This window comes from Panthera onca, chromosome Y (genome assembly GCF_046562875.1).
Source record: "Panthera onca isolate mPanOnc1 chromosome Y, mPanOnc1 haplotype 2, whole genome shotgun sequence".
NCBI lineage: Eukaryota > Metazoa > Chordata > Mammalia > Carnivora > Felidae > Panthera > Panthera onca.
This window is the reverse complement of record NC_138358.1, coordinates 28,533,724-28,545,970: the sequence shown is the minus strand read 5'-3', so window position 1 is coordinate 28,545,970 and position 12,247 is coordinate 28,533,724. Positions and strand designations below refer to the sequence as shown.

The 12,247-nt window shown below is 48.1% G+C and overlaps 1 protein-coding gene across 2 annotated transcripts in view; it reads right to left on the bottom strand.

Moving 5' to 3' along the window:
- Nucleotides 1–306: 306 nt before the first annotated feature.
- Nucleotides 307–12,247, bottom strand: part of LOC145714924 (cAMP-dependent protein kinase catalytic subunit PRKX) — a 72,900-nt gene continuing 60,959 nt past the window's right edge. The window contains exons 7-9 of one of the 2 annotated variants that reach the window (XM_081794453.1): nt 8,921–8,998; nt 6,530–6,678; nt 307–4,736 (exon numbers count right to left, since the gene is read on the bottom strand). In XM_081794453.1, the coding sequence (XP_081650579.1) occupies nt 6,553–6,678; nt 8,921–8,998 (204 nt within the window). In that variant the 3' untranslated portion in view covers nt 307–4,736; nt 6,530–6,552. The remainder of the gene's footprint in view (nt 4,737–6,529; nt 6,679–8,920; nt 8,999–12,247) is intronic. The other variant, XM_081794452.1, reaches the window with a different exon arrangement.

Below are 12,247 nucleotides of genomic sequence, written 5' to 3'. Positions count from 1 at the left end.
TGTATCGTGTATTTGCAAGTTGCTAAGAAAACAGAATTTAAAAGTTGTCCTCACAAGAAAAATAAGTTTGTAAGTATGTGTGGTGATGGATGTTGGCTACCCGTACTGTGGTGATCATTTCTGCAATATATGTGGGCACCCAATCTTTATGTCGTATACCCGAAACTGAATAGTGTCCTCTGTCAATTATACCTCAATAAAAAAATTAAAAGTTGAATTGAAAAAGAGCCAGGGCTGGCCCCTGAACTAGACGAATATAGAAAAGCTTATTCTGTGAATGGAAAAAGCAGAGCAGAAGCAGGCTCCTTAAAAGTTACAAAGTTTTATTAAACAATCCTGGAATGAAGAGTATTATTACATAAATTAGGCAGCAGTAAAATTTTCCTAGGGTATATATACAAATCACAGTGATTTTCATTGTGCAAGATTTGAAAGGATTAGCGACAGGCTATTTTCTTTCTCCACGTGGGAAGCTGCGATGACCCTCCCCATCCCCACCCAGGAATCCCCGTGCTGGCTCGCCGGGGCGCACCGCACCCGCAAAGGCACTCCGTCTCGCGTCTGCGGCCACCCCACTGGACCGCCACGGGGACCCCGCAATGCGCGGGCGACCCAGCCAGGTGGCCCCGTGAAGCGCAGCGCAAGAGAGAAGGAAGCTACAGTCGTCACCCAGAGCTGAAAAGCCATCTCAGAGCGCAAGGCGCGCTGAGCGTCAGAAGGCCACAGCTCCCATCCGCTAAAGCACCCACGGAACGACACTTTCTCTCCGTTACTCTAAACACAGGTGCCGACCACGGAAGGTCCCATGGAAGTGCAACAGAACGGGTTACAACACAGTAATTTATAGGGAACTGTGACACAGGACTTGCCTTCTACTCTGAAGGTCTGTTCCCTGGGATGCGAAAAGCAGACTCCATAGGAACACGCAACGCTTGCTGACAACTCATGTCCTGCCCTCCACCGCCACTGAGACACGCACACACACAGACACGCAAACACACACACCCCAAACTGCCCACACGCATCATTAACACCAGCGGTCGTGTGCTTGTCTTCTTGGTTTTGGTAGGTGGATGTCGCCCCCTGAAGGCGGCATCATGAGAAGGATCTTCTCACCTCCGTGAGAAAATGGGACACACGGCACACAGGACTGGCCCCACGCCGACGAAACCCACACTCGGTGGACGGACCTCCGGGAAAAGAACAACCCAAGCCTCCCATGCCGGGATCCCCGCCGTGGGAGCCATCAGGGGCTTCTGTGAACCTATTTGTTTCCGGATGTAAAATCAACTGGCTGGAAAAACAAAATCCAACCGAGTATTTCTCCCACACTATGATAACCACGTAGGTGGGACGACAATTTTGAAGTCATCGTGGGACGGGACTCGGCGTGATGCGCTCCCGGGGCGGGGGCAGCCCTGGGGACCCACGGGGTGGGGCGCTGGGGCCTTTAGGTGAGGGCACGGATTCATATTTTCACAGTTAAAGTGGTCCAAAATCCAGAGGCAACTCAGGTCATACAGGAAAGGGCCAATGCGTCCCACATGACGCGACTGGGGTACTGGGGATTCTGGGGGTGGGAACACCCACGGGAGACTTTGAGTAGAGCAGAGAGAGTGAAACACAGCAGGGCAGCAGATGCTTACTCACAGGTGGCTGGGCAGGGGTGGGGAGAGCGATGTGAGAGCCTCACGATGGTGTGAGCGGGGCACGCGGCTGACACGTTGAGTTGGGCTCTCTTTCGATGCGTCTTGACTCCAGCCTCAGAAACCACGATGTGCCCCTTGCCTCAACAGATCTGTGCACGACACAGAGGGTTCCCACCTGTGTTGTGCAAGAAGGGGCTGGATGTCGTCCAACAAAATGTAGGATATGCGGTTACGGCCAGTTGCGACTTTATCACCTTCTGAGTTTTGAAGATGTGTATCCAGGCGGGCTGGTGCCCATCCCCTTAGTAAAAAACAAAAACAAAAACAAAAAACGACACCCACCCCTACATACTTCTTTGCGAAACATTCATTTCCTGAGGATGCTTTTTTAACGGTGTTTGTATTTCAGAAAATATTGCCAAGTCATAAAATTGCATAGGACAAAAGGACTGTACAGTTTTGTTTCTGGTGCGAATTTTGCGAACATTTCCATGACGTTTTTTCACGGCTTTTTTTTTTTTTTTTTTTTTTTTTTTTTTTTGCGCACACGGATATTTGATCAGATCCCTGAAGATTTGAGAGTGCCCCCCACCAAGTAAACTATTTTTCAGTTATATATAGTGACGGTCCCGGGGGTTTGGGACTCATTTTGATTACGCCAGTGTTTGTATGACATCACCCTGCTTCATTTACAGCCCAGCCACGGGCAGTTAACACATGGCTTGTGCCACTTGGAATATTGAAATGGCAAGAGTGAGCTTAACACCATCTGGTATTCTTGGAATTCCTTTTAATTTTTAATTTGTGTTGCATGGCTGATGGCGGATGACGATGTTTTTAAAGAACCGTGTGATCGAAGCGTTGCAACGTGGGGTTGTTTTTGTGTGTGTGCATATCTGTCCAAAATTAAGGCAATGCGTTCCGTGCTATCTTGATGCAATTTTCATGCCAGATATTAAATCCGGGACGGTGAGCACGAAACCCAAAAATAGGCGTTTGGGTCCACGTATCTCCGCACAATGTTTCATCGTGTTCAAGAAAGGTGTTTCATTTATTTTTGTTTTTCTTAAGCACAAAGCTCCAAAATAATAATAATAATAATAATTTATTTTTATACGTCAGAGAATGCGAGATCCCTGCTCTCCCTTGTGGGTTTATATCGGAGCGTACAAAGTGACTTTGTTGATTCCGTTTTGGAACATTCAATGGTGAAATAGTTTAGAATCCGCTCGATGTGTGGCCCGTTCTGGACCCTCTCCTTTGTCCAAATAGGACGGGGATCGCTCAGCACAGACCGAAAGCACCACTCTGCTGGAACACCCTTTGAAAAGAATTGTCGAGTTCGTCATTATAAAGAGTTTATTTTGCTAAATCTTGTACTCACTCTGACCTTCTCATCGGAGGTCCACCTGAAGAGCAGGTCATTTACGGGAAAGGGGGATACGCTGGACGCCTTGAATTTCACGGTCTTTTAAAAGCTTTTTTATGTGCTGTTCACTCTACATTCAAGTACCAAGAGCCCCGGCCTCCTGGGCGTGTGAATGGCATCTGGCCGGACCTGACAGACCACTGCATGGCCTCTGACACTTTGCTGCTTCAGAAAAATGCCTGACTTCCCCACAGGGCAGGTCGTTACACCCGTAGATGTAGCTGCAGAAGGGGTCGGAGGGGGCGCCTGGGTGGCTCAGTCAGCTAAGCGTCCCAATTCGGTTCAGGTCATGATCTCACAGTCTGTGAGTTCGAGCCCCACCTCGGGCTCTGTGCTGACAGCTCAGAGCCTGGAGCCTCCTTCGATTCTGTCTCCCCCTCTCTGCCCCTACCCCGCTCACACTTGATCTCTCAAAAATAAATAAACATTAAAAAAAAAAAATGAGAAGAGTGGTTCCATGCACAGAAAAGGCTTTTGCAAGCGCAGCACTGGAAAAGTGTCTCCGAAGGTGCAGACCCAGCAGGTGACTCAAGAACACCTGAGCTGCAGAAAGCTTGAGAGGGTCCTCAGGCGACCCTCGCCCCACACCCACGTTCTCCAACACACCTCCCAGGGTATGCGCAGCTCCTCTCCTGGCTGCCCGAGGACACGGATGTTTCCAGGCGAGCATGGGAAGAAAGGAAGGGGACAGAGGGGTCTTGGACGTCTGTGGAGGTGTCCTCCTGGCGTCGCCCTGGGCTCTGGAACCTACTAGTTAAGTGCACAGACATCCCTGCAGCAGAAGGTCCTGGTTGAGCCCTACGACCAGTCACACGGACAGAGGTGAGGAGCTCTGCGTTTCCAGAGCACTCACAGCCAGGGGGGAACGGGCAATCCCGTGAGGTCCGTACAGCAAAGTTCAGAATCAGGAAGCGGAAACACAGGGCAGAAGGTCATGGATCACGGACAGCACGGACCCCGAGGACGTCTTTGCGCATCCCGTGTCCTGGGAAGAACCACATCTAGCAACACGCTCAGTGTGGACCACTCCACATCTGCCTTTTCACCGTGTTGCTAGATGTGTCTCTGCCCTTCTGTTTCAAGAGCTAACGTCACCAGGTATGACGCACTAAAGACAAGAGACGCGGACCCACCACACGAAATTTTCTTCACCGCCTACGAAATGCACAGGAGACGACACAAAATGCACACACCGTATCCGTTTTAGGTTTTGTCCCCAAGGAAACAGATTCTTGAAAGAGCGACTCGAAAAATAAAAATCACAGGCTGTGCCAAGTACGAACATGGACATCAACGCACGATTTGCACGCCACTCATACAGTCTTTTTACACACGCACACGCACACCATCTGTGGTGACGGCGGAACACGTTGAGTTCAAACTTATAAAGTGAAGTCTGGGAGGAAAACCGAGATATCACAGTAGGTTCATCGCACTAAGAGAGAAGACAAAATCTACAACCAAACAATTTTCCAAAAGTTCCTACTGTGCAGTAGATTTCCAGTTGTTTAAATAAGGCCAGGTCCATGACTTTCTACGGGTCTCCAGGCTCTTTATATACATCCAGATATATAGAAATACGGAAACGTCCTTATCCCGCGTAGACGACCCCTCTTCTGAGCAATCAGTGTCCCCGGCAGGTTCAAATGGTCCTGTTTCTCCCAGGAGACAAGATAAAGGATTTGGTTAGTTTGCAAAATAACGGGGTCAATTTTGTAATAACAGCAATAACTCAAAAGGAACTCAACGATACGCACACACAGGAGGAAACTTTTTCAATGAAATTCTTATTCCAAACATCCACAAGCAGGGATCGTAAGGGGTGTGAGATGCTTAATAAAACAAAACACAACAAAACTAAGCAGTCTTTTTACAAAAAAATTTTTTACTGTTTATTTATTTTTGAGAGAGAGAGAGAGAGTGTGAGAGAAGGAGGGACAGAGAGAGAGAGAGACACAGAATCCGAAGCAGGCTCCAGGCTCCGAGCTGTCAGCATAGAGCCCGACGCGGGGCTTGAACCCACAAGCGGTGAGATCATGACCTGAGCTAAAGTCAGACGCTGAACCGACTGAGCCCCCCGGGCGCCCCCAAACTAAGCATTCTTTTAAAGGTGGGTCTCAAATGTGATAGGATGGTGTCATGAATATAGATCGCATGGATTTCACAAGCAAATCTCGATCCTGTCTCGATGGGCTTCACCATAGAACCTTCCAGTTAGACAGAACACATTTTATTCTGAGGTCAAATAAAAGCTCAAGTGTGAGCTATCTCCCTTCCAGCTGTCCTAACATCGTCTTCCTTGGGCTAAAACACATGGAGAAGGCACTCGCAAAGATGAACAGTTAAGACATACAGTTATCAGTCAGCTCTGGAGGGCAGTATTCACCCTGAGCCTGCCTCTCATCCGTGGCAGACCATTTCGTTTCCCGAAGAAATACCTTCCTGCACGGAGACTCACCCCTGATGACTGAGCACGGAAAATGCCGGATCTCTGTTCCGCCCCGTGTGCAAAATGACGGAGACAGATTAAAACGTTGGGGCACCCGAATGGCTCAGTCAGTCAAGTGTCCGACTGTTGATTTCGGCTCAGGTCACGATCTCAGGGATCAAGCCCCACGTCGGGCTCTACACTGGCAGCTCGCACCCTACCTGGGATTCTCCTGCTCTCTGCCTCTGCTTATTGTTCTCTCTCTCTCTCTCTCTGTCTCTCTCTCTGTCTCAGAATAAATAAACTTTAAAAAAAAATACGAAAATCAAAGTCACCACATAGGCATATCACTGGCAATATGTCGCCTCTCTTCCTTCACATCATTTTTCTTGCCTTGACATGAGAAGCAAAGCCATAAACTCAGACATTCCGCAGACACAGAATCAGAGACCTTTGCAGGTTCCAAGACATGACAGACTCAAAACCCATCCTTCTAAATGTCACACTGAGCTTAGCCAATTTCATACGAGGGGTAAGCTGGTATGATCACTTTTTGGTGAAAAGGGACCTAAAAAAAAAATACCTTTTTGGAAATACGTGATAAGTGTTACGGGGAAGGTGGTGTGGAGCTCAGGGCTTCCAGAAAAGTCGAGAACGCAGGGAGTTTTACGAAAGGAGGCATGCGTCTCTACATTCGGGCACACACACACCTTGCAGGGCTCTTACTCAGACGTACGGATTGTGTCCCTCAGGTCTGTCTGGGGAGGAGGGTGTGGGACGCAATACTGCCTCTGGGCCACCTTGAGTGACACCTTGAGTAACCTTGAGTAACATGTCCCGGGGGGCCGGGGGTGGGGGAGTGCTTCTTAAACAAGCTGATGCTTGGAAGGACCAGGTCAAGTTCTGCTCCCCCGCTCGTGTCCCACTGGATGAGGGAAGCCCCCGTCTTGGTCGATGCAACATCCCCTTGATGAGAGGACGTGTCAACCTCACTGGAGTGCAATTACGGAGAAGAAGATATACCTTCCACGTGTGGATTCGCGTCCTCAGAAATTCTTGAAGACTTCCAAATCCTTCGGCGAGACGGGAGGGGCCGCGTTCCAGTCATTGTCGGGATAGGCTTCGAAGTTGGAGGTATCGCCCTCACCACACAGCTTGGGCACGATGGGTGGCTGTGGGGCCCGGGCAAGACACAAAGGCACGGTTAGGAAGGAACACCGCGCACTGGGAAGGGACGTGCGTCGCAGCGTCTACGGCTTTACGTAAAAATGGAGAGGAATTGAAAAACAAGAATAAAAAGCACAGAGAACCCAAGCCGTCTTTCCTTTGCTTACGAACGTGGGAAGTTTCGAATCTGAAACCGTGCCAGTTTGAGGCACAAAGAGAGGAAACACGCTACCCAGCAGTTGCTCCTTGAAGTCTAGAGGGAGAACTACCCAGATCGCTTGTTAAATGCAGATTCCCAGGCCAGCCGCGGTCTCAGGGATTCTGAGGTAGCTGGTCCAGTGGCCAGAGTTTGGGAAAATCCCAGAAAGATGTCAAGCCTCAGTCCTGCGTTGGTAAAATGAGGTGATCGGCATTGGATAAGAGGTCGGCCAAGGTTTCCCGTAGAGGGCCACTGAGTAAATGTTTTTGGTTTTGCCGGCTGTAGAATTTCTGTTGTGACTGCTCAGCTCTGGCACTCCAGGGTCAGGCAGCCTCAGACAAAATGTGAATGAAGGGATGTGGCCGTGCACTAATAAAACTTTATTTATAAAAATAAGCAAGAGGCAAGGGTGCCTGGGTGGCTCAGTAGGTTAAGTGTCTGACTCTTGATTTCAGCTGAAGTCACGATCTCATGGTTCATGGGTTCAAGCCCCATGCAGGGCTCTGAGCTGACAGGGTGGAGCCTGCTTGGGATTTTCTGTCTCTATCCCTCTGCCCCTCCCCCATGTGCGCACACGTGAGCTCTCTTTTTGTCTCTGTCTCTCTATCAAAATACATAAATAATCATGAGAATTTAAAAAAATAAGCAAGGGGCTTAGGAGGAAATAGAGTAAGAGACTAACACTCAGCTATGGCAATGCATACCTTCTAATATCTATTTGGTCTGGGGTTTTTCTTTTTTTTTTTTTTTTTTTTTTAGTGTTTATTTTTGAGACAGAGACAACGTGACTGGGAGAGGGGCAGAGAGAGAAGGAGACACAGAATCGGAAGCAGGTTCCAGGCTCCGAGCTGTCAGCACAGAGCCTGACGTGGGGCTCGAAATCGCGAACCACGAGATCATGACCTGAGCAAAGTCGGAACACCTAACTGACTGAGCCACCCAGGCGCCCCTCTATTTGGTTTTTGAACAACGAAAATATGTTACTTATTGAATTGGAAAAAATAAGTCAGTTAAGACAATAAAGTACTTAAAAGTTAAATGCAGCTCATTGAGACATTGGTGGTCTGGGCTGAATGTTAGCTTTTGGGTTGGGGGGCCAAGCATTAGCATTTTTTAGGTCTCTCCATCGAGTCCAAGAAGTATAAGGTTGAGAATGTCACTGTTAAGGAGTCGTGTCAAAAGTACATTCAGTTTAGGGAGGCTCCTGGGTGGTTCAGTGGGTAAAGCGTCCGACTCTTGGTTTCGGCTCAGGTCATGATCTCGCAGTTTGTGGGTTCGAACCCCACATCAGGCTCCATGCTGACAGCGTAGAGCCTCCTTGGGACTCTCTCTCTCCCTTGCTCTCTGCCCCTTCCCCAGTCACTCTCTCTGTCTCTCCCTCAAAAATAAATAAATAAACTTAAAAAATGTTTTTCAAAACTACATTCAGTTTAGGGGCGCTTGAGTGGTTCAGTCAGTTAAGCATCTGACTTCGGTTCATGAGTTCATGGGCTGCACAGTTCATGAGTTCAAGGCATTGAAGTCACAGTTCATGATCTCACAGTTCGTGAGTTCAAGGGCTGCATCAGGTTTTCTGCTGTCGGCTCAGAGCCTCCTTCAGGTTGTCTGCCCCCCTCCCTCTCTGCCCTTCCCTGTCTTGCTCTCTCCCTCTCTCTCGGAAATAAACAAACATTAAAAACATAAGTAATTACTTAACTTTATTTATTATTATTATTTATTTTCATTTTATTTAATTATTTATAATTATATATATTTTTATATATGCATATAAATGTATATATTCAGTTCAAAGAATGATCTAGAGAATATTCCTCATCTAATCTACTGCCAGGGGTCTCAACCCATTACCTCCAGGTGTCTCTTTATCGCTAAGACTTAACACCGAACTGGGATGTTGTTGGATTAACGATTTGAGATGCTCTGCTCTGTTACACAAATTAAACAAGGTGTCAGCCATAAACAAACGAGTCACAGGGTCACTCTGTGCCCCTTGTTGACGACAAGTAAAAGACGCCAAGCTGAGACCCACCCGCTTACGTATGTTGTACCTTCAGTTTCCTTTGTGGGACCGCCTCCCAATCCACAGTTCGGAACCACCGGTGTCTTTTCACGTCCTCCGCTCCGTTCTTCAGAAGAAACAGGCACCATCAGCAGACAGAATTTTGACAGGACAGGAAAGAAAATATTCCAGAGAAGGTCTACTGTACTTAGGTTAGCGCGTGCGGGCACACACATGCACGCACACACAAAGTTTGCTGTTTTGAGTAACTGTCCCTGGACCATACGCTATGAGGGGGACACCCGTCAATGAAGCCCTTTGTGTTTTGTTCACTTTCCTTCATAGCAGAAACCTCTGGACCACACATGAACGTGTGATGCCAGCTCAGGCTCCCGAGATAAAAGAGAGAGACACAGAGTCATTTCTGAATCTGTCACCTGTGTTCATCTTGGTGATTTTCTTTGGTATTTAGTATCTTCATCATACAGACATAGGAACCAAGGTTCACTGAAGGATGTAATTGGCTCGGTATTGGGAAGCTATTAAGTCACATGACTAGGACTCAAACCCACGATGTCCAACTTGAGAGATCTTGAACAGCCACCCACTCAGCAGTACCTTTCAATTAGAGTCTTAGTGTGTTTGTGGACTAGTAATGGTGTGCTAACGCCTGTGTGTTTCTCAAGTGTGATCCGATGGCCACGTTGCAGACACCGACGGCAGCATGGCCTCTGAAAACCCCTCCCAAGTGTCCGGCCTTCGACCCTCCCTTTATTCTCCCTTTTTATGGTCCTCGGAGCAACTTTTTTAATCGATTAAATGTTAGAAACTGCGGAGAGAGAAATACACGAATTCTGTGACATGGGAAGAAGCCAGTGGATCTGGATGTAACATTTCGTTTGTGAAATGTTTTACAGTACAGAGCTCATATTTTTAACCTTTTCAATTTTTCATCCTCAAACAGCAAAGCTCTCAATTACTGTATCTACAAAAGGAAAGACATGGTGATGTGAATTGTTTCCACTTTTTTCCTAATCGTATTATTTTGACAACCATTCCTCTTTCCCTATTGGGAAAAAAATACTCTCCCTTCCCTTCTAAGTCAAACAGCAAATACCTGTTGAGTGTTACTGTGAGTGATATGGAGAGAAGGCAAGTAAGATTGGAAGTTTACTCTCAAGTAAGTGAAACTCTACTATGGGTGGTGACGGATTATACTATATAGATAGAGATAGGTAAAGAGGTAGGTAGTTAGATAGGATGGATAGATAGATAGATAGATAGATATGATGATGGATAGATGATATAGATGACAGGTGATGGATAGATAGGTGGTAATAGATATGATGGATGCATACACAGATAATGGATAAATAGATGATGGATGGATGGATGGATGGATGGATAGATGGATGATACATCAATAGATTATTGATTGATAGATGATGGATGGATGGACGCATGGATGGATGGATGGATGGATGGATAGACAGATGGAAGGATAGATGATGGATAGATAAATAGATGACTGATTGATAGACGATGGATGGATGGATGGATGGATGGATGGACAGATAATAGACTGATAGATAGATAGATATACAGGGTGGATAGATGGATAGGTGGATGACAGACAAATAGGCAGACAGGGAGACAGGTAGAACACAAGGAAGAAAGAGTGCACATAAAGGGCATTAACAGGAGAAAACCAGCAAGGTGGGCAGTGAACACAGAGAAGGGTGTGTGGAGGGGTGATTAGCCCACCACGGCTGGCCTGAGGCCGCACCATGAAGATCAGTGCACCCTAAGCTGAGCTGGGGAGGAACCAGGAGGCCGGTGAACGCCAAGCTAAGGCCCTTGGGCTCTACACTGGGAACACACGTCCTTTTCCATAGACAAATGAGTGCGTGGATGGAGAAAGCCTACAATGGGCACACGTGCAGCGGGAAGCTACAACCACCACCCCGGAAGGCAGGGACACACACCCTGACAAGGACAACGACACCGCGCAGAATGGAGAGACGGGCAGCCTGGCGAAAGCACACACGTCCATCTACACGCAACCTGCGCTAGACCGCTTGCTACTCGGGAACATATTTTCATTTTGATGAGGCAGTCTCTGTAGCCTCTTGCAGCCAGTGCCCACGTGGCGAAACCCCACCCAGACCGTAAGTCCTAGCTTGGAGGTCTGTGTGTGCCTTTTCCAGATTCCCTAGGTCGGAACATCCCAGGAGGCCTGGCGTGGTCACTGAGCTCCTCCCGTCACGTTCTACCGATGGGGCATCTGCGTCGTCCTTGAAGTCGTGGCCAAGGACCCTGCTCCTGGCTGCGTGTTTGTGGCATTACTGCGGCAGTTGTCCACTCGTAAGAAGAGGACACGTCCAGACCACACTCCTGGACGGAGGGGCTCAGATGAAAGCCCGGAGCACCCATGGCCTAGCTCTGTGCCTCCTTCTCTGCAAACCCAAACTGCTCCAGGCGGGCCGGCTCACCTCCCCAGGGGCCAAGGTACCTAGACAAGCGCAGCAGGCCAGCCTCCTCTACCTCTATTTGGATGCGGCGCACCAGGGACACGAGTGACAAACGCATCGTACGTTTTAACCGTCACCAGAGCTGTGTTTGATTGGAAGTCAACACACAGAAGCAGGTCCCGAAGACTTTCTGGGACACACAACACGCCGCCCCTACGTTTTTAGCGAGATGTCCACGTGAAAGAATTATCTTTGCTCCTTACAGGAAACAAACACAAATATCATGTCCTTATGAGGCACGCCTGAAACCAACACAATGTTATGTCAATTACACCTCACATGGGAGGAGCCTCCTTGAAAACACAAACACAGGCAATATTCCGTCCTCCCCCCCGCCTCCAAAACGCATGTGACAGACCAAAGTGATGACATGAAATTATAGGAACTGAAAGGAACAGAGAAAATCCAATTTATCTTTGTGGGTTTGGGGGTCTTTAGTTGGGTGGGGGAAATCTTCCCCAAATCCCATAATCCTGGGCTAATCCTGACAGGAACATGTGACAAATCCCAATAGAGCTGAATTCTACAAAATAACTGGTAAGTCTTCAAACTCTCAAGATCCTCAGAAACACAGAAAGCCTGAGAAGGTGCCACGGTCAAGAAAAACCAAAGGAGGGGTGCCCGGGTGGCTCAGTCGGTTGGGCAACTGACTTCAGCTCCCATCACGATCTCACGGTTCGTGGGTTCGAGCCCCGCATTGGGCTCTGGGCTGACAGTTCGGAGCCTGGAGCCCGTTTCGGATTCTGTGTCTCCCTCTCTCTCTGCCCCTCCCCCACCAACGCTCTGTTTCTCTCTCTCAAAAATAAATAAACATTAAAAAAAAAAAAAAAGACAGAAAAAAACCA